Source organism: Schistocerca cancellata, chromosome 1 (genome assembly GCF_023864275.1).
Source record: "Schistocerca cancellata isolate TAMUIC-IGC-003103 chromosome 1, iqSchCanc2.1, whole genome shotgun sequence".
NCBI classification, from domain to species: domain Eukaryota; kingdom Metazoa; phylum Arthropoda; class Insecta; order Orthoptera; family Acrididae; genus Schistocerca; species Schistocerca cancellata.
The window spans coordinates 537,395,655-537,419,178 of NC_064626.1; the positions used below are offsets into that span (position 1 = coordinate 537,395,655).

At 35.4% G+C, this 23,524-nt stretch overlaps 1 protein-coding gene across 3 annotated transcripts in view; it reads left to right on the forward strand.

Moving 5' to 3' along the window:
- The window catches only part of LOC126179592 (glutamine--fructose-6-phosphate aminotransferase [isomerizing] 1-like), a 163,298-nt gene that overhangs the window by 102,279 nt on the left and 37,495 nt on the right, over nucleotides 1–23,524 (forward strand). The window contains exons 4-8 of one of the 3 annotated variants that reach the window (XM_049924619.1): nucleotides 1,495–1,661; nucleotides 3,243–3,384; nucleotides 11,145–11,165; nucleotides 18,221–18,241; nucleotides 20,502–20,656. In XM_049924619.1, the coding sequence (XP_049780576.1) occupies nucleotides 1,495–1,661; nucleotides 3,243–3,384; nucleotides 11,145–11,165; nucleotides 18,221–18,241; nucleotides 20,502–20,656 (506 nt within the window). The remainder of the gene's footprint in view (nucleotides 1–1,494; nucleotides 1,662–3,242; nucleotides 3,385–11,144; nucleotides 11,166–18,220; nucleotides 18,242–20,501; nucleotides 20,657–23,524) is intronic. The other 2 variants (XM_049924620.1, XM_049924621.1) reach the window with 2 other exon arrangements.

The window sequence follows — 23,524 nt, forward strand, 5'->3', positions numbered from 1 at the left end:
GTATATCGTTTTTCCATTTAGTGTTCACTGAATAATGGTTTCAGTTTCTTCTGAAAGGGTCACTATTGTTAACAACATATCATATCACCTTCATACATAATGGAATACAATGCTTATCATGTGCTACAGCACACTGTAAGTATCACACTAACATTATGCCCTTTTTCTTCAAATGTGAGCTGCAAATCACACTAAAATTAAGCCATTTCTCTTCAAATGTGTGCTGTTAAGCAAATAAATTGGATAAAAACGCATTTTGTAATGATCTCTCCACGATTACTAGAAACCAGAGCCATGTGCTGAAATGGTGTTCAACCATGTTGTGATCAACCCAGAGAAGGGACGCAGATGTCTGTTTTCGACTGGGCGTCCTCTGATGTGACTTCACTTCTGGTAGTAAGGGTGCTACATTTTTCATGTTGCATATTCTGCGAGCGTAGAGTATGAGAGGCTTTGGAGAGGAGCAGTTGCAGCAGTGGGTCCAGGGGCAAGTGGATAGATGCACTGACTGCAAATTTGTGGGCCCTGGTTTGATTTTTCCATTTTATTTTATTCTTCATATTGTTAAACAGTTAATAATAAAATTTAAATATATTTAAACAGTTCAATTTATATACAAAACATTAATATATTTCATTTAGTTATGGTTACTACCCTTGTAAGTCAAAAAGCTGTAGGCCACCACATTGTAGCACGTAAAATTTTGCATGAGCCACCACTGAGGGGACGTATGTTCAGGGATGGTCGAGTTGGAAAACTGAGACATGCGTACAATGGCCAACAGAAAGTTCATGGACTGACACTATAGACATGTCTAAAATATTTATGTTTAAAATCAGTAATCATAAATGCAATTACAGATAAAACTATAAATTACTGATAGGTGTAAGTGTGCTATATAACTCACATATTGTCAAATTGTGGAAAGAGGAAATACGGGAAAGGTGTCATATATAGTTCATAAATACAATTGTTCTTCATGTAATTATAAAATTATTGTTATACTCAAAACAGAACCTTTGTACCCTTTCCCTTCATTCCGTCAAGTACTTTGTAAATTTAATGAGTTTAGAACATAAGAAAACATTTGCTTCCTAATTGTGATATGCAAATGATATGTCTAGTTTGGCAGTACTTGGTTGAGTCATTGCCTGCCAGATGTTTCCTTACACACATTCAGTGTTTCAATTTAACTGAATAACTAGTTTTGGAATAAATACTGCCTAAAAGTTTTGCACCACAGAGAACCTGTGGAGTGAATAAAAACTGCTACATAACCTGATATGAAGCTGTAAAGCTCACTTCTTGTTAAAGGATAGTAATTGTCTAAAATTTCTAAGAACCTCTGCATAAACATAGTTCCTATTCTGAAGGGCTAGTGAGTCATATTGAAGGAAAAAATTAAGAGGGCATTTCAGTTGTATACAGTTTCCTGAATGAAACTGCTATTTTTCTTTAATGACCTTGTTTTTCTATTGTATATTATTTTTGCAGGTATCGTGACAAATTATAAGGATGTAAAAATGTTCCTCGAGAAGAAAGGATACCGTTTTGAATCGGAGACTGACACAGAAATAATAGCGAAGCTAGTTCACCATCTCTATGCACAACATCCTAACTATTCTTTCCGTGAACTTGTGGAGCAAGTCATTCAGCAACTGGTTAGAAATTCATTATTTTTCAATATCTTTTTACCAATAGTCCTATTTAACAAGCAAAAAATTGCTATATCTGCTAAATGCCATCAAGCTGTATAAAAATTCTTATTTTTCCCTTTTCTGTTTAGTGAAAATGAAAATGTGGGTCATAGGAATACTCACGATGTATGAGAGCATGATGAAAACCAACGCCTCTGAATTTTTTTACCTGAAAATTCTTAAAACGTCCTAAAAAAAAAAAAAAAAAAACCAATTGTAGTGAGTTACATGGTGGTGTGTAACACAACTATGTTGGTGTGTGAGAAACAGCAAGTTGTAATAGAGTTTTGAATTAGAAGAGCTTGTGCACATGGAGCACATTCTCCTTCAGCATGATAATGCCAGGTTACATAAAAGTGCTGCAACAACCTGCTGCCTTGAGTACCTTACCATTGATCAAACTCCATACTGTCCCAACTTGGCCCCATCTGATTTCATCAGTTCCTGAACTTAAAGAATACCTTCCAGGACTTTGCTTTATTGGAGGTGAGTGGTGCAAGCAGGTCTGAGATTATGTCTCCATCAACAAAGTCAAATGTTCTACAGTCACGTATCAACAAAATGGTCTCTCATTAGGAGAAATGTGTTCATACTAAGGGTGACTCTGTTAAGAAATAAATATGTAGACATGAAGAATAAAGATGTAGAAAGTTAATACAGTTTTTTCTACTTAAAAAGCTTTTCACATAAAAAAAATCAGAGGCATTTCTTTTCATCTCACCCTTATACAGTGTGTCCAATGAGGGAATGCAATGTCTTTTGTAAAATATAAATTCTAAAAATCTTTTAATATTTTCTTCATTCACATGTCTCACCTGACAAGACTGAGTCTTAATGTGAGCAATTTGATGTATTTCCTGGGCATACTACTTCAAAGAAATTAATTTTTGCAACATTAATGTATACTCACTGTGTTGAAATTCCAAGTTTAACATGTTTTAAACTTTTTTAAGGCTACACAGCAATTCAAAAGAATCTATGAAAGCTTGACTACAGCATTTTCTGGTACATTAGTGAGTTTTTTGCATAGCTGTGAATATATATGGTATTCACCACTTTCCTGTTTTACACAAGGTATTCAAACACTTGCAAAACCAACATGGAAGATTTTTAGATTCTGGTCTTCACACTGTATCACAATGGATAGGACAGTTCAGAAATCTATAATGTGTTGCTTAGGAGAAATTTACATTTAGCTGTGTCATTCCAAAGGCTTAACTCTTTCTTATTTGAGTTACTAAAATTTAGGTTCATAATTAAAACTGATAAACTTTTTCTGTGACGTGTATCTGAAACAGTTACAGTTCACAACCCAGGTCTAGGTGTTTTTTATCTGATACAATTATCACTGCTGGTAGTGTTTACCTAATTATTACAATATGGTTAGGTGTACATTATAATTTCACCCATGAAAGTTATTTTTAATAATATTTAGTATAAGGATTTTCAAATATGGCTTCAGATAGAGTGGCAACAGACTACATTAACCAACCATTTCATTCGTCTTTTACTCGGAAATAACATACTTTTGATTTTTTGTTACAGGAAGGTGCATTTGCACTTGCATTTAAGAGCAAGTACTTCCCTGGTGAATGTGTTGCTACCAGAAGAGGCAGTCCACTTTTGGTTGGTATAAAAACAAAGACTCGTCTTGCTACAGATCATGTACCAATCTTGTACAGCAAAGGTAAGGAAGAGTGACAGATCTGAGGCAAATAATCATTTCTTTCATATTAATGATCCTTATGGCTGACACTAACTAGGCAGACATTTATTTTTCAGTTTCGGTACTTCCACCCCCCCTCCCCCCTTTGCTTACAGCACTACTTACAAGAGTAGGGAGTGGAAGAGAATAACGTTCAATGGTTGAAATTACCAGTTACATATCAGTTCAAGAAGAATGTAATAATTCCAATACCAAAGAAAGCAGCTATTGACAGGTGTAAAAATTCTGAACTATCAGTTTAATAAGTCACAGCTGCAAAATACTAATAGGAATTCTTTACAGATGAATGGAAAAACTGGTACAAGCTGACCTGGGGGAAGATCAGTTTGGATTCCATAGAAATGTTGGAACACATGAGGCAATACTGACACTACGACTTACCTTAGAAGAAAGATTAAGGAAAGGCAAACCTACATTAAACATTTGTATACTCAGAGAAACCGTTTGACAATGTTGATTGGAATATTCTCTTCCAAATTCTAAAGGTGGCAGAGATCAAATACAGGGAGAGCAAAATGCTATTTACAATTTGTACAGATTTACAATTTGTACAGATACTAGATGGCAGTTATAGGAGTCCGTGGCCATGAAAGGGAAGCTGTGGTTGGGAAGGGAGTGAGATAGGGCTGTAGGCTATCCCCAATGTTATTCAATCTGTATATTGAGCAAGCAGTAAAGGAAACAAAAGAAAAATTTGGAGTACAAATTAAAATACATGGAGAAGAAACACAAACTTAGAGGTTTGCCAATGACATTGTAATTCTGTCAGAGACAGCTATGGACCTGGAAGAAAAATTGAAAGGAATGGACAGTGGGAAGAAAGTAACAAAGCTGTGTTAAAATTATGTATATTCTTTAGGAATATTGACCTCTGTAATACCTTTTTACAAACAACACCTCCATACTGTGCGACTCACAATGCAGTATGGTGGTGGCAAAGGGGGGGCTCTAGCCCCCAGCCCCCCACCACCCTCCAATGAAGTATCATATTACACCGGATAAAATGACTTCAGAAATCGGTGAATATATTACTTCAACAGATTAATCAAGAAGGATATAAGATGAAAATCAATAAAATCAAAACGTGAATAATGGAATGTAGTCTAATTAAATCAGCTGATGCTGAGGGAATCACATTGCGAAATGACACACTTAAAGTAGTAAATGAGTTTTGCTATTTGGGGAGCAAAATAACTGATGATGGACAAAGTAGAGAATATATAAAATGTTGACTCGCAATGGCAAGGAAAGCGTTTATGAAGGAGAGGGATTTGTTAAAATTGAGTATTGATTTAAGTGTCAGAAAGTCGTATTTGAAAGTATTCGTATGGAGTGTAGCCATGTATGGAAGTGAAACAAGGACGATAAAGAGTTTAGACAAGAAGAGAATAGGAGCTTTCAACATGTGGTGCTACAGAAGAATGTTGAAGATTAGATGGGTAGATCACATAACTAATGAGGAGGTACTGAATAGAATTGGGGAGAAGAGGAATTTGTGGCACAACTTGTCTAGAAGAAGGGGTCAGTTGGTAGGACACTTTCTGAGGCATCAAAGGATCACCAATTTATTGTTGGAGGGAAGCGTGGAGGGTAAAAATTGTAGAGGGAGACCAAGGGATGAATACACTAAGCAAATCCAGAAGGATGTACGTTGCAGTGGTTACTTGGAGATGAAGAAGCTAGTAAGAGATAGAGTAGTATGGAGAGCGGCATCAAACCAGTCTCTGGACTGAAGAAAAACATACCAGTTTATGTTCCTTCATGATGAAACCATTTTGACTGCCAGTGCACTGCAGTGGCAACAAGGTTATTGGTTTCCCTTCTTTAAGTTGTAAGAGCAATGTTCTCTACAGTGAAAGTTTCAAATGTACACTTCTGAGGGGAAAAAGATGGCCTGCAACATTTGTCATAATCATATACTGTAGCCCTGTGTGGCAAGAATGTATGAACTGTTATAATGATGTGGTGGTAACAGAGTTGGTCACCAGATCTGGTGAGCTGCTAAGTTAGAGTTTCCAATTAATGTGCTCCCTTCAGTTATGCCCAGCACTACTATAGGTGACGAGCAAGTTGGAGGCTGTACAGAGGAAGCTTAATTTGATTGGAGAAGAGCCAGCCAGCAGGTGGGGAGTTAGGGAGGAATGCTCTCTGAATGGGTAATTTGGGTACCATTGCAGAAGGATATGAGGAAATAAGAGAAGGCACTAATTTTATGAAAAAGAGTGACATTTCATGTACCACACAAGGAAAAATTTTCTCTGAAATATTCTTGTGTTTGTAACTGAGAAATAAATTATATTTAGTTTTTCCAGAATGATGTGTATCAGTGAACAAGAGCCAGACTATAAACCTACAGGTTTGGAATTTGATACCCAACTGAAACTTGATTTTTTTTCTATTGCTTATTACTTTGTTCACCACTAAAAATGACTTTGGAACAAAGACAAAATCACCCTTTTATGCCAAAACAAACTGTTGTTAAAAAAAAGTGAAAACCAATTTTTTGGCCCCATGCAAAAATGGTTGTTTATGGGTCACTGCAAGTTTAATGCCATTAAAAGGTTTTCTTGTAATACAATTTACCAGAAACAATATTTTTTCTTCTTACACAGAAAAATATGTGCTTAATTGTTCTTAATTTACTTGCCCTGTCTTCCAAATCAAAACTAACAATTAAATTACACAATCATATGGCATCATTGACCAGGAGACCCCATATGGGGTTGTTCGGCCATCAGGTGCAAATCCCTTATTGAATGCTGCTTTGTTGACTTGTTACTTTAGATTCAGTCACACTCTTCAAATCTTTCCATAGCTTTTCAACAGTATGACCCATTAAGAAAACAAAATCTGCTTATATTCTACTTACTAAACACAAAGTAAGATTTTTTACACAATGCTCCATTATAAATTTCATTCCCTTGCATTCAAAATATTGCAGTAATTTTTAAGACAGTTTTCTTGTTTCTGCATTTCTAATCACTCTGAAGCATGCACAAACATGATAATTTCTAAAGATTTTTGTATGCAATTTGACCAAAAACTTCTGCCAGGAACATACGGCTGTCAACTTGATCCATCTACCTGAACTTCCTTTCCAACTGTGGGAAGTCAAAGACTCAGACTGGAATGGTGTGAAACTTCTGCCTCTGGTAAATCCACTTTGTGAAAGCACTAAGTAGCAGTTAATCTGGAGATTTTGAAGTGATAGCTCAGTTTTGTCTTTCTTTCATCTAATTTAATGTGATCCATAATAATATAGACATCCTACTACTAAAGTATATTGACCAAGCAGTAAAGGAAACAAAAGAAAAATTCGGAGTAGGTATTAAAATCCATGGAGAAGAAATAAAAACTTTGAGGTTCGCCGATGACATTGTAATTCTGTCAGAGACAGCAAAGGACTTGGAAGAGTAGTTGAACGGAATGGATGGTGTCTTGAAGGGAGGATAAGATGAACATCAACAAAAGCAAAACGAGGATAATGGAATGTAGTCGAATTAAGTCGGGTGATGTTGAGGGTATTAGATTAGGAAATGAGACACTTAAAGTAGTAAAGGAGTTTTGCTATTTGGGGAGCAAAATAACTGATGATGGTCGAAGTAGAGAGGATATAAAATGTAGACTGGCAATGGCAAGGAAAGCGTTTCTGAAGAAGAGAAATTTGTTAACATCGAGTATAGATTTAAGTGTCAGGAAGTCATTTCTGGAAGTATTTGTATGGAGTGTAGCCACGTATGGAAGTGAAACATGGATGATAAATAGTTTGGACAAGAAGAGAATAGAAGCTTTCGAAATGTGGTGCTACAGAAGAATGCTGAAGATTAGATGGGTAGATCACATAACTAATGAGGAGGTACTGAATAGGATTGGGGAGAAGAGGAGTTTGTGGCACAACTTGACCAGAAGAAGGGATTGTTTGGTAGGACATGTTCTGAGGCATCAAGGGATCACCAATTTAGTATTGGAGGGCAGCGTGGAGGGTAAAAATCGTAGGGGGAGACCAAGAGATGAATACACTAAGCAGATTCAGAAGGATGTAGGTTGCAGTAGGTACTGGGAGATGAAGAAGCTTGCACAGGATAGAGTAGCATGGAGAGCTGCATCAAACCAGTCTCAGGACTGAAGACCACAACAACAACAACTACTAAAGAAAACTCAAAATTGAAATGTTTCGTATCTGATACATCACCCTTATGATGCAAATATCTGGTCACTTCCACCAGCCTAGGTTGGTTTAAGGGATTATGTGCTACGTACAAAATATGGGTTGCAATAACAAGGGTATTTCAATGTCCTGGTAATAGTGTCAGCCATAATTGACAAATATAGTTGTGTCACAGCATTTTTATATTCTGTCCTTATATAGTGAGTTGCTATCATTAGGTTCACAAGTTAAAGTAACTGTTCTGAAAGTTTTTTCATGTTCTGACAATTTATTACTTCTTTTATTTGGAAAATTAATCTATTTTAGTGTCTTGTGCACTTTTTTCATTAAATTTTATTGCAATCTGAGCAGATGGTTGCCAATGGAAACTGGATCTGAAGCAATGTATTTAAAATAAATAAATAAAAATTTATTAAATGTTAAATCAAAATTAGCAAACCTAATTTGTGGAACACTAATATGTACAATATCTAAAGTCAACTTTATGGGAGAAGTATCTCACCCATTTGAAATAAAAACTGGTGTTAGACAAGGTGATGGTTTATCACCTTTACTGTTTAATTGTGTTCTAGAAAAAATTGTAAGGAACTGGAATTCAGAGCTAAAAAATCACAAAATTGAACCAATAACTCTGGGAAGGAAAACAAATGGAATCAAGGTAAACTGCTTGGCGTTTGTGGACAATTTTGCAATCCTTTCAGAAAACCTGACAGAAGCAGTTCGTCACATAAACCACTTGCAAAAAAATAGCAAACAGAACTGGTCTCAAAATTTCAGCTGAAAAAACAAAATTCATGACAAATATAAAAAATGCACCAAAATTCTTAGAAACACAAATAGGTAAAATAGTGAGTAAATAAATTTCAGAATGTTTATATGGATCTGAATGCCTAACGATGAACTATAAGATGGACAGACTAGTGGTACTGGAAAGAAGGATTATTAGAAAAATAACGGGTGCAATAAAAACTGCAGATGGTTGGAAAATAAGAAGTAATGGGGAGATCTACAAAAATATAGAGGAAAATATCTGAAGTAATGGCCAAATGAAGATTAACCTTTTTCGGACACCTCTACCGAACGGATGGTAATAGACTAACAAAACAAATAGTCCTGTATTTATGGAAGAAGAAATTAACAATAGCATGGATTACAGAAGTAAGGAAAGATCTAGAAAGAAACAATGTCAAAGAATCAGAAATAGCAGAAAGCAACCTTTTTATAAATAAAATACTAAATTTGGAAGGCTTTCAAAGCAGAAGAAATAAAAATCAAGAACAACATGGACAGAAGGAAGGAAGAGACTTCATGGGGAGAAAATGAGGAAATACTGGAAAAATAGCAAACAACAACAAAGGGGGAAGAGGAACTGAAGTTGTTAACGTGATCCTCGTTGGTCAATATGTTTGTAAAAAAAAATTAGAATGACTGCCAGTGCAATAGCATAATAAGAATAAACTTTTTTAATGGCTTAAGCCCACGTTAACTGATCTTTTAAAATAAAGGGAATTTAAAATATCTTGTGTACAATTGTGTTGCTCAAGTTAGAAGTGTATTTGATTGCTAAAGTCAGCTCTGTGGAAAATGAAAGTCCATGTAGCTTACACGAGATTAAGCAACTCTACAGGACATAATAGGCAGCAATACAAGAAAACAGTGTAATGCACATCTTGTTAGCACCTTTCAAATGCTATTACTACAGATATTGAACATTTTTTCGCATTTCTGTGATGCGTTCAAAGTGAATGACCCTGCACTTGTTTTGTCTCTTCCAGAATGTGGATTTTTGGCGACAAGAAAAAATTCTACTCATTTTGACACTTTTGTGTCAGCACACAGACAGTTCTGTTTGCTGGTAATTCTCATTAGTAAGATTTTGTAACTCAGATGAACAGGACCCAAAGACATAGCAGTGAAACTTTATACATTACCCTCCTGTTAGTACATACTTATCAAGCCCGAGTCCTTCTCGAAGAATTGGTGGTTTGTTCGCATTCCTTCAGATATTTTCAAGTTTCATTGTAAACCATCTCTTTCAAAATGTGAAAAAAAATTATCTGTGAAACATTACTCATGTTGTAAGCACCTCATATGATTCATAAAACATTCATGGTGCAAATGCTTGGGTAGCTGACAAATTGATAATTTTAAGTCATCTGCTTACTGAAAAGACAAGTATTACTTTTAAGCTTTTGATCTTGACAGAATTAATAGATTTAAAATGGTGTTGGTGCTGCAGCTTAAGCGATACAAGAAGACTGAATGTAATAATGTGCTGTAGCATAGCATTTCAGAAAGTTGCTCAGTATTTTAAGTGTAAAGAGCAACCATATATGCTGCTTCTGTTATACTCTGGAAGAGCACTAATGGTGGTGGAATGAAAACTGCTGAAAGCATTTTATAAATATTTGCTAGTTTTGAAGATTTTTTTCCATTTGTATGCTATGTAAAGAAATGTTTTGTCAAAGCAGTAAATTCTGCTATAAAATGTATGTTCTGTTTCTTTGTCAATGATCAGTCAAATTTTGTTTGTCATTCATTTAAACAGTGTGTTATTTGTATAAAAACATGAACGTACTCCAGGTCATCACTCCATGGACATGGACATCATTGTTACATCATTGGTGACAGTGCAGTCAACAGCTGTAAATAAAATACGCATTCATTTGTCATTGTCATATTGTTGTAGTGTTCAAACACACACAATAAGTGTAAAATTGTGCAATGTGATTTTGTTACATATGTTTTATATTTGTGTTATAATTACCTGATAGCAGATTCATTGCCAACTGCACCACTTTTATTGTAAAGTTACTTTGTTGTGACTGTTGAGAAGGGTGAGGGAATCTCCCCCCACAATCTTGTGCTGAGAAAAAAAAAAAAGAGTAATCTCTAAGTGCTGACTTTTAGAGCTTATTTAATTTATGTACGTATTCACCTCATTTATCCTTGAAGCACGTACTAGAAGAAACTGTAAATAATTACTCACATGAATGCTGGTAATGGACCCAAGTTTATAACCAAGAAAGCATGTTTAAAATTAAATTGCAGGTGAGTGGAGGTACAGGTAGTAACAAAAATCTAATTCTGCTGTGTAAATAAGCAATGTACTGTGCATTGTTTCTGTGTGCAAATGTACTCAAAGCTGGGTCCTCAGTGAGCTTTATGTAAATATTTTTAAAATTAATGTCATATACGCAGAGTGTAAACTGCTTTCACTAACACAACGGTTGCCTCTGCATGAGAACAAATAAATGCAAAAACTTTGCTGCATATCAGAATGAGCTTTAATTTACTATGTGGGCAGAGAATCGCACTGTATCACCAAATCTTCTTTGACGCACTATTTTGCTATGCATGCTTATTTATTTGCAAATAGGCAAGAAGGTTGCTTGCTATTGCATGCTGTAGACCATTCTCCTCATCCCATGTCACTTTCATATCCATCACCTTAACTAATGTACTTAATTTTCTTGTTTTAGACAACTTGCCCTTTATCAGTGACCTTGTGTTAATCATTTTTATGTTTGCATGACTGATTGGATCCACTCAGATGATACCCAAGGGGGAACAGGTAGTAATTCACTTCAGCCTATTTCTTATTCTTTTCTTTCTTGCAATTACTATTATCTTCATATTTTCCACTGAGTAAAAAACAAAACAAAGTGTTGTGTTGGAGCATATTTGTCATTCCTATTATTAGTCAGGTTTTGTTTGATATTTTATCATTTTGTTTGGTAACAGATGTAGGCAGTACGGTCTGTTATTAAATCTGAATTAGGTACAGCAAACAGCAAAATCTTAAGTTGATGTGGTTACTTTTAAAAATTGTGTACATCTCTTCGGCCTGGACCAGAATACCGCCCCTCTGGTGGCATTTAGTAAAGTCTCAACTGAAGATGTAAGAAAATGCTATTTTATCCTTAAAAAAAAAACCAAAAACTCTGCAGGATATGATCAGGTACACATAAAAGCAATTAAATTGTCTATGATAAAATTGCACACCCTCTGTATTTAATTATGAGTCAACTTTCTGATGTAATTAAGTATGCTGAGGTTAAACCACTACACAAGAATGAATCAAGTGAGGATATGGAAAATTACCATCCTATCTCTGTCTTCCCAGTGTTTTCCATAGTATCTGAAAAAATAGCTGCAAGCCAGATAATAACAAATTTTATCACAAAGCATGATGTTATTCTCGAAAATCAATAAGGGTCCCAAAAAGAGAAAAGCATCATGAATTCAATCAATTAATTCATTGAAAATATCAGCTCATCACTGGAAAAAAGTAATAAAGTAGCAGGTATCTTCTGTGGCCTTAGAAAGACATTGGATTCACTGAATCACTCCATGCTGCTTCATAAACTAGAGAGGTAGAGCATCAGACAAAATGCTCTACAGTGGCTTAGGTCTTACCTGATGATCAGGAAGCAAATAGTAATCATAACATCTAAAATCACAAATTATGCATCTCGGTGGGATATAAAATTTCACGAGTCCCTCAAGGCTCTATCTCAGGGTCAATCTTGTTTCTCTTCTACATCAATGATTTGCCTTTCAGTATCAATGGCCAATCAGATACATTTGCCAATGATACTTAAGTACTTATTGAAAAAGAAAATATGAGAGAAACATTCCGGATGCTGTAATGAACACACTAAACAACCTAGATACATGGTCTCAACAAAATGCTCTTAAACTTAATATTTCATAGATCTTTTTTACTCAATTTAAAACCAAACAATCAAAAATCAGTGACATCAGGATCGTACATAAAAATCAAGTTATGGAAGAAGCCCAGACCATCAAATTCTTGGGACTAAGTTTGAACAAAAGTCTAAGCTGGCAAGCATATACAGATTATTAAATTAAACAGCTTGCTTTTGCAATGGACATGCTATCTGGTGTAACAGACATAAACAGCAAGAATGTGGGGTACCACAATTGCTCTGACTCCATAATTAGACATGGATTAATATTTGGGGGGAACTCGGGCACATATCACAAATCCTGCTACTTCAGAAAAGAATCATTAGAAAAATGTGTGCTGTCTCCGAAGAACATCCTGTTGCCCACTTTACAAGAACCTAAAAAATATTGCCTATCCCTGCATTGTACATATGTGAGATCATCACCTTTGTACACACTAATCTGAAGTAACAGAAGAAAATTACTTCAAACATACATACGAACAATATGCAAAGAACACTTTATGCTTCCAACACATCAGCCAGGCGGATGCACATGTACGAAGCTCTCACTAAGTTAAGTGATTAATATTGAAATAAGAGCTAATTTAGTTAATATTACATTTTAGACTAGTGCATTTACTTCTTATCTAATCTAGCTATTGAAGGTTTCGCTTTTCTAAACGTGGTTACATCGAAAAGGAAGTATTTTGTAAAAGCCGGCAGTCACGAGTTTGTTTACATACTTAGGCATAAATTTCGTACGAGCGTAAATATTTGTTTTTGACTAGACTTAGTGCTTCAAAGTTAAATTAATTTGTGTCTCTCACTCAGAATTTGTGTGGTTAATTAAAAGTTTCTGGAGCAAGTTTATAAGTTTGTTTACATTAGTGTTTAGTTACGTATTAGTACAGGTTACGAAACTATTGTATTGTTGAAATTATTTTCTGCTTTTGTGTTACGTTTTACTATCAAACCATGTGTGACAAGTGTGATGGTTGCCGTAAAAATTTGAAAGAGGGGGTGTTCTGTATAGACTGTAGGTTGCGGTTTCATTGGGGGCGAGTGCAGCGGAGAGGAAATGAGGGTAGAAAATGATTCTCTTCCATGCCAGTGTAGGTTATGTAGAAAGGACAGAAAAATCGTGGAACAGGAGGCTGAATTAGGAATCGTGAATTTGGAATTATGTAAGCTAAGGGAGGAAATGGACTCTGGGCACTGGGAAAATGTAGCAAGCAAAGGGCGAAAAAGGGAAACAATTGATAAAACTTCTGAAATTCAGTTAGCAAATCAGTATGGCTTGCTATCTGAAGTAGTGGAGGAAGGGCCTCATTCAGATGTAGTTGAATGTAGGTTGAAGCAGAATACTAGCTTAAAGAAAAAAGACAGGTCAGGATCAAACCAGAATAGGAAAAGAAAAATTCTGCTTATAGGTAACAGTCATGGGAGAGGTGTGGGGCAACAGCTTCAGGAGAAATTAGGACAGAGTACCAGGTCACAAGTTTTGTGAAACCAAGTGCTAGCCTTAACCAGGTGACAGAAAACTTAGGTCAGCTATGCAAGGACTTTGAGAAGGAAGATCAGGTAATTATAGTTGGGGGAGCAGGAAACAGCCTGGCTATGAATCCAAGATATAGTATTGGGAGTGACCTGGATAAAATAGGGGCAGAAACTGGGCACAAGAATGTGGGGTTTGTGGAGGTCTGTCAGCGCCATTATCAGCCCTGGGGTAAATACTGCTGTAAGGCGTGTTAACACTGAGCTGAACAGGATGCTCCAGACACCAGCAAAGTCTCACACGAGTGTTGTTCCAGTTGATGCTATTGGTAGGTGGGGATACACTACACATGGCCTGCACCATAATAGGAAGGGGAAAGGTAAGTTGGGTTAAAGCCAAATTCCAGACAGGCAACAACCAAGGAAAATAGAAGAAAAGAAACTTCATACATAGCAAATAAGGATAAAGCTAAGGGCGGTGTCAACTTACTTCACCAAAATATCTACCAAAAGATGCCCAAGTATATGTAAATCAAAGTCTACAATGGGCAGAGATGTACTGAGCATGGAGATAGGTTCACTGAAGCAAAAACTGCATGTTCTCCTGGTTGAAAAATGTTACTTTTTAATCAAGGAATTAATGAACAATGATGCGTGATTATTTGAACAATGTGAATATTAAATATCATAGTATTACACTAAGTACTACACATCATGAGAAACACAGTTTAATAATGTGTTCAACATGAACCTGTGCTGGTAAAATTAATGTTACAAAATAAAATTAATGTTAAAAAATAATGCAAATACAGATAATGAAACTGTGCGGAGAGAAACAATACTAAGTGATATTGCATTGATTTGGAATGCACATTCATATTCCTTACAGGCATAAGTCTTCCTTTAATTTTTAGTTGGGGTTAAAAATCATACCATATGTTAAATCTCTCCTCCCTTATTAAATGAAATAATTGTCCATCAGCTACTGTAGTCTGAAGGAAAAATGCTGGATTTGGGCAGGGGTTACTTCACGTGACATTTCTCTTCTCCAGCCAATAGCCAACAATATGCTACTTTATACTGTAATTGTTATCCTCCTCTGCTATTTCTTTCATAAATCTTTGACATTATGATTCAGTACTGTTAAACAGTCACAGTAATCAAATGAGAGAACATGATCCTTCTATTGTTTTTTTTACTCAGTGGTTTCTTCTCCTTCATTCTCTCTCTCTCTCTCTCTCTCTCTCTCTCTCTCTCTCTCTCTCTCTCTACCACACACATACCTCCTGTAGTTTAAATGTTTTTTTTTTTTTTTTTTTTTTATTTGAGCGAGCCATGCAGAAGCAAATAAAGTAAACAGCATTGTGTTACATTCCAGAATTTACTTGACCTAAGTGCAGTCATGATGGTACAACATTGAACAAATTCTGGAGTACAAAATAAAAATATGCAAGTGAAGTATCTTTGAGCTATACACTGTGGTAGTTAGTCATAGAAATGATTCCCGTCTTTTCCACTTTTCCAACTGATCTTTTTCAGTTTGGGCACTGAATGGCTGTTTTACCCATATCATTTTTCAGAATCAAAACTGGACATATTTGTTACAAGAGTTTGCGTGATCCTTCTTTATACAAATAACATTACTTTTGTCTGTCAAATGCTGTTTTTATGCACAAATGACTAGTTTTACAAAATGTAACTCATGTCCAGAACTGTTAAATAAAGAAAATAAATTACCATTGGGTTCTACTCTTGTGTTTACAATATTACAAAACTAACAAAATTTTGTCAGTAATTGAAAGACAAAAAAGTTCTGTTTATATTTTGCAAAATGGCCAAAGAATAAATAATTGTTACTGTTCTTTCCCATGTTTAATGTATGAGGATTTTTCCCAAGGTTGGATGCCCACAAATAAAGAAAAAAGTCTTGACGTTGTAATGATGCAATTGCAAAACAATTGGCACTGACGTTTGAACTAAGGTACATTTTACTGCTGAAACTTTTATTGTTTAACAGAACAGCAGCATATTCACAGTATTTGAAAGATGTTTACCATTTCCATAAAATGCTCTACATTAATAGTTACAGTAGAAGCATCATCCTAAAATAAGTGCTGGCACACAATGTTACCCATTTCACAGCATACACTACTGTGCAGTGTTGAGCAGCTGGAGTTCTTTGGCATTTTTATACTCAACTACAGTTTTGTTTTTTAACAAATCTGTGAAAATGGAAGACAGCTTCGTTGCACATAGCTCGATAATGTTTTCAGATGGTTACACAATAGTTATTTTGTATTCAAGAAATTAATTCACCATGAAAAATACCCTCCTTACTACTTCTCTGAGTCTGCCAGTGTTCCACAATGTACATATTACTTGCTGGCATGCGTAGTATCTTAATGTACTACCTACTTGAATATACTGTCTAATGCAAGTTATCTGGCCATTGAAGTATGCAATTATTCACCAACAAATTATACACACACATTCAGTGCTCCAATATTTACTGTGACAAGCTTTTAATTAAATGTAAGAGCTTTGAACCTTGGGACAGAATGTCACCTGTCATATGGCAGTCCACCCTAGTAGTCTGGAAAACATCTAAAGAAAGAAAGAGAGAGGAATTGTTAGTGAATTGTTTGCGAATTAAATCACAGGAATGGCAAAGTCCATATAAGAATATTTGCTTTGATGGTTCGTTCAAATCTCTTTATAACACTGTACAGTGGTTTAGGATGTATTTAACCATTAGTGAGAATAACTGTCTGTGTTTATAACAACCTCTCCTCCCAGTTACAGCCATTCATGTAGATCATGAACAATAGGTTTTCCTTCCTTCCTCATTACAGTATTTACAAAGTACCATTTTTTTTTCAACAATAGAGATTTATGTTATCCTGTCAGTACAATGCATTATAACGTAAATGCCTTGACTGCTTTCAGGAAAGCAAGTGTGTGGCTGAAACTGAGAGAAGAGGAAAACAGAATATGTAGCTTGATGTCTTGGTTAGAAATTTTGTAACAATTAAAGATAATGTTAAGTAACTCCAAAAGTTGAAAAGGTAGTTTGTAGCACTCAGAATATATAGAGATAATTACAGAAGCCTACTTAAGTAGAGTAGACCTTTTAATTTTGATTTAATTTTGAAAACAGTTTTGACAAAGATCAAGACTATGAATGGAATTACTATTATGACAGCTGGGACTTTCGTTAAGAATACGTCTTTTTTACTTTGTCTCTTTTGAGAGGTGAGGGTGTAAAAAGCAAAACCATGAAAATGTAAGTTGGCAAGATATATGCAGTTAAAAGAATGTATGTAGATTAATAGTTCAGCAAAAGAATCCCATGTTTCATTGTGGAAACTATGCTCTGCACAATAGTATTTCATCTATGGGGAGGAAAATGAGGGGTGGGGATAAGAAGTGTGGCAAATATTCCAGTACTTTCTGGCTGTAGCAATCCTGTACCAGCAAGAAATCGTCTGCCTTTTTCCTTGTATTGTAATAAACACACATGGCTGTCTTGAGAACATTTAAGTTCTAATGACATGACATAAATTTCTCTTCAAGAAGATTGAGTGTTCTGTTTTTTCTATCGATATAGATTTCCTCAATGCCATGTGCTGCAATCATTATTTGTCTGCTTTCACAGTTATGCTGTGAGTTTTCATTTCTCTATCTAGTGTCAAAGGTCTTGTTTCGATAAGGTCCAAAAATTCATAAAAGTATACTGAGAATAAAGTGCCTTTTCTGTTGAATGTGTTGGCCAGTCGCACCATATTCATTCATCAAGTAATTTAATGAAATTCTATAGCACGAGCTACATTTCTCAATTGTACAACATCAGAAGTTTTATGCATGTTTGAGGCACTTCCATTTGAAAGTTGTGATAAACTATGCTTTGTTCCAACAGAGTGTATCCCTTTTTATAACATATGAGATTTGGGGGGGGGGGGGGGGGTCAGAGAAAATACACAAGGCTGACATGGTGTGGGAATAATGAACATATCTGTAGCTTGCAATATTTTTTAAATGTTTTTGTGTATGTTGTGTCTTCATGTTGTGACTCCCCTGTCAGCATACTTAATATCTTCCAGCACCTACCTGTATTATCTCAAGAAAGAAATAGTTTTGTGTATCACTTGGAAAACCCAGTTTAATTTTATTTGGAAAATACCTACTCCAATAAGTGTGTGTCATATGTGTTTTACTTTCATAGCTTACTGTTTGCTCATTTTTATGATTTATAGGACAGTTCAAATGCTTTTGTGTTTGTCTTTAGCTAGCAAAGATAGCTTTTTTTAAATGTAGATAGTTCAGAAACTGCATGTTGATTGATTTTTTAAAAATATTTTAGCATGATTTTGAAGTGTGTTTTAACTAATTTTCACCTATTCTTTTTTTCATTTTTAAAACTCTGTGCCTGCTCCTCAATTAGACCCAGAGTCACAAAACCAAGGTACAAAATTTTATTTTATATTTTTCTTATTTCTCTGTCTTTTCAACCTTCTTTCTACTTAATGCTTTACTCTGTTTGGTAATAACTGTTTTGCTTAGACCACAGAAGTAAAACATATTTTCATAGATAAAGTGAATATTTTAATTATGAGTGGTGCATACTATCTTGAGGTACATTTTTGACTACAAGAGAAATATTCAGAGCTCTTGAACTGTAAGTAATATTTAGACACAGAGATCCTGCATGACCAATTAACATTCTGTATGCATGTATTACTGTTAGCTTTTGTATTGTGCTAGTGTGGCATTATGGTAGACCAGCAATCTACTCTCTCATATCTTTCCTAGATAAACACTTTGTATTGCACTCATTATTGTGGCTTTCTGTACTTTCAAAAACGTTATAAAAAAGTCTTCTTATCTGTCATCTTTCAAACACCGTAAGAAACATTTTACAAATTTTCTTGGTTATGTTCTGACATATAGAAATATTTTCATTATATCATTTAAAGTAAGCTCCTTAGTCATAGTTCTGAAACTTTGTGTCATAATTAAAGAGCAATGTTGATCCTCTATGTTCGCAGATACAAACCTCACTAACCAAAATATCACAATATGTACTGCAGCAGTATCACACTACATGTAATTCCAGTTACATCTCCATCTGCTGTAATACCCAAATGCTGCTTTGGCTTTCTTCGTGACCACTTTTCCTATAATCTTTGTATAAAAATGTTAACTTCAGCATACTGTAAGGAATCCACACTTTGATAACTGCCTGTATAATGAAAAGTAATGCTGGTATTTACTGAACATTTTATCAAATTAGGACTGAAAAGAACAATTCAAAGCCCATTTACTGTAGAAGTTATTGTCATCCAGGATATTTACCAAGTATTGTCAGATGAGTTGTGATAAAATTCACAGCAAACAGATCAGACTGACTTACACTTTATAGCTTTCCATGTGTGTAGTATATAGTTAATATTAAGAACATGCAGTATTGTAAAATTGTGGAAGATTGTCTTTATATTGTTGGAACTAATAATACAGTTTTATACTCCTGGATGTTGAAAGCAGCTTTACACTTGTTCAAACTGATGACTGGATAATGGCAAATAATCACTTGTGAGAAGATGAAGACATATTGCGAGTTTAACAAATGTCATTCAAAAAGTTGTGCGAGGTGTTGTCAAAAAGTATTTGGACTGTGGAATTATGGTACATAATCTATGTATAAATTTCGTATTAAGGGCAATATTGTGGAAACTCGTATTTGCACTAGCTACTTTCTGAGACAACCGTCTCTTTCTGAAACTTAAGACTTACTGTTGCAGTAAAATTATGTTCTCGTACATCTGTCTAACATGCTTACAAATGCAGTATTAACTGGAACAGAACAGTACTCTTCTTAGTTTGAAACTATTAATATTTTGTCTTTTAGCATTCTTCAGATGACAGTTACTTGGCTTTCTCTTTTCCTGACTTTTGCTTGTACATTTTCAAAGATTCACCTTCTGTTACTTGTGACGGATTGGCACAATTTGTCACACGGGCAAAGTTTTGAAAATTTGTGCTGGAGAATCATCACACCAAAAGGGTATACATCAAGAAGTGGCCCCAACAATTTCATTTCAACAAGCCATTTTTTGTAGAGATACAAAGGCCATTATTTTCAAAATCTGTAGCTTATTAGAATTTATGAGCATAGTCCAGTTACTTGTTGATGACGCCTCTTATGTTTCGTAAATGTTACATTAAAATGCATTTCTCCCAAATTTCAGCAGCGTTAAAAGTAATTGTTTGGTAAAGTTCTACTTCAGCTACAATAAGGCTAAAGTGAGGAGAAACAGAAAACTAAAATCATGATCTTCACAAAATGGGTACTGTTATGATAGGTAGTATATAATTTTACAAATTTTAAAAAATACAACTGATTATGGAGGGAGAATCACATGTTACTGATGGCTGTTGTTAAATTTAACTTTCCAGCATAAAGACTTGAGCTCGCATTCTATGAGCATGGATTTGACACCTTGTAAAGATTTCATTACCGCAGGGCTACAGCTGTGTTTTTAAGAAGTAGCAAGAGGAAATGTGGACACAGATAACTACTCACTCATATATTATACATATTTATAATTTTTATATAAAAATTAAATTTATTTCTACCACTTGACAGTTACTACCACTATTACTTAATCGTTTTTCCTTTCAATTATGTATATGATAAAAGATAATCAACAATTTTGCTTTTGCAGACCATCGCCCTCATGGACGAGGTGACTTGCCAATAATAGCAAGATCTGAATCTACTGCTGAATTCCAGCCTCTTGAAGACAAAGAAGTTGAGTACTTCTTCGCTTCTGATGCTAGTGCTGTTATTGAGCACACAAACCGTGTAATTTTCCTTGAGGTACGTACATAACATTAGCCAACATATTAAAAATCCTTCCACACCAATTCATATGTTAGTCTTGGACACAATGCTGCTTTTTAATAGCATGGTTTATTCGATTTAGTACATATTTCCCTCTCTCCATTATAAGAAACAGTTCATCCAGGAACAGAAAACACTAGGCTGTTGAGGACAAACCCCTGTGAAACTTTCATAGATATAACATATTGGCAGAGGTGTATGCCAGGAAGAGCGAAAAGTTGGAGGGGATTAGCATACATGATAAAGATATATACTGCAGGATGCCACATTAAATTATACAAATATGGAGTGTGAATGTCGAGTTGTCCATCAATGCATATCTCCTTAAAATTCCTTTTGTTTAGGGGGCGAGGGGGGCCGCATGTTGTAGCAGTTATTAATAACTTACACTAAAATAGACACTAAAGATGAAAAAATAAACTTATGCACCTCAGTACGCCTGTGCAGGCAATATTGCACAACTGATACTGAAATCAAACACCGCTTTTTGGCAAGACAGGATTGTATGACATCTTGCTGAAAATAATCCTCCATAGGTTCACAGCTGTCAGACTGATTTCATTGTTTATATTATAAAAAAGGATAGACTGTTACTCACCATGTACAGGAGATTTAAGTCATGGACAGACACAATAAAACTACTGCTGTACACGTAAGCTTTCAGCCAAAAAGGCTTCTTGTCAAGTAGGAAACTCCCCCACATGACCACTGTCTTCGGCCACTAAGGCCACACTCAGTGGCCAGAGACAGTGGTTGCGTGCGTGTGTATTCTACTCGAGAAGAAACTTAAATGTATAGCAGTCTTTTTGTCCCTGTCAGTGACTCCACATCTCCTCTGTATGGTAAGCAGCGCTCCATCCTTTTCATAATATTGTTGTTATTCCATCCTGGAGTTTCCATCGTTTGATTTTCATGTTTACATTTTTGTGCTTACAAATCATGTGGTACAGCAGATGGCAACCTCTTAATCATCAGGAGATTCAGCTTCAAGGGCAGTTACATAGTTTGACACAAATGTCTACACACAAGGGACACTCCAAAAGAAATGCAAATGTTTTTTAAATATCCAACTGATTTTCCATACCTCTGATATTTTTACAGTATGTTGATAACTTCTTTAAAGACAAAATGTCCCCTTTTAACTGTCTAATGCCACTGTGAAACTGAAGCCTGTATACGTGTATGACAGAAGTCAGGACCAGCACATCTGAGCCACTGTTTAGTAGCCTTCACAAGGGAGCCATCATCTTCAAATCTTGTTCCACAAAAGGATTCTTTCAGTTTTCTGAAGAATTGGTAATCACATGGTGGCAGGTCAAGGCAATAGGATGGGTGTTTTAGTGTTGTTACCTCAAGCTTTGTGATCTCCATGAGCAGGCAAAGGTATAGAACCAAGTTGGATTTTTGAAAGAATGTAGTGCATTTGTTTTAGAGTGACCCTCTTATATGCATGGAACTTGCAAGGTTGGTTCATGGAAATCATTTCTCATTCATGCCACGTACAGTTTCCCTTCCTACTAACAGTCATCTGCTCAATTTATTTACAGTGAGCCACAATTCTGTCAGCCATCTGGTTTTTCATTTCTACAGCGCTGTGTAGGGATGGAACGTGTTCCATGAAGCTGTCTACTGTACTCAAAGGTCTTCCTCTACACCCTCCCCCACGCCATCCTAGTTCCCACCATTACTAAATAGAATATTTCTTGAGGTCTTGGTAGGTGTCCTATAGATGGATTTTTCTTCTTTTAATAAACTTTTGTCACAGACTCCCTATCTGATCTATCCATCTAATCTTTAGCATACTTCTGTAGCTTGACATTAAATTTATATTTAAAGCTAACAAGTTTGTCTTTTTCCAGAAATGCTTTTCGTGCTTTTTATATCCACTCTTCTTTGGCCATTTTCAGCTGTTAAGCTGCCTATAATAAAACATGTCAGCTACTTTCAGTATCATTTCCTAATTTAATTTTCTCAACATCACTTGATTTAAATGACTACCATTCCAGTATCTTGGTTTGATTGTTGATGTCCATCTTATAATCTCTTTTCAAGGCATGATACATTCTCTTCTATGATCTTCCATATCCTTAACTGTATCTGACAGAATGCAAAGCCACTGGCAGTCCCCAAAGTTTTTATTTCTTCTCTCTGTACTTTAATTCCCTTTCAGAATTTCTCCTCGGTGTTCTTTCTTGCTTTTTCAACACATAGATTCAATTGCATGGGCAACAGGTGACAACCCTGTTTGAATCATTACTTATGTACAAATTTAATAATTCTTTACATAGATTCAGTAGCATTTTCTGCTTATAGTGTTATGAAGTGCATAAAAATATTATAGCACAAGTGCTGATCTAGCTTTCCTCATCAAGACAAAATACCACCAAAAAATAATTACAATCAAATTAATAAATACTGGACTAAGAGCAAAAGATTTTCTCAGCATAAAGGTTGCTCTTGAAGAGTGTGTGTGTGTGTGTGTGTGTGTGTGTGTGTGTGTGTGTGTGTGAGAGAGAGAGAGAGAGAGAGAGAGAGAGAAAAGTTTGATGACAACCGGCAAAAAGATTCTTGAGAAACATTCCAAAAATATTTGGGAGAAATGATGAAAAGCTTTCACATACACATTATTAATATTTGATATCACAAAGAGCCTGGCCAAAGGTTAACAACAACTCTGTCAGCAATTTGACAAATTTGTGCACATAAGACACCAGGGCTAAATTATATGTACAACAAAGAAGTGCCCTATATCGCAAGGCATAGTAAATGTGATGCCTCAAATTTGAAATTTTTTAATGTTGTCTTCAGATTTTACAAACAACTGCAGACAGACAAGTGATTATT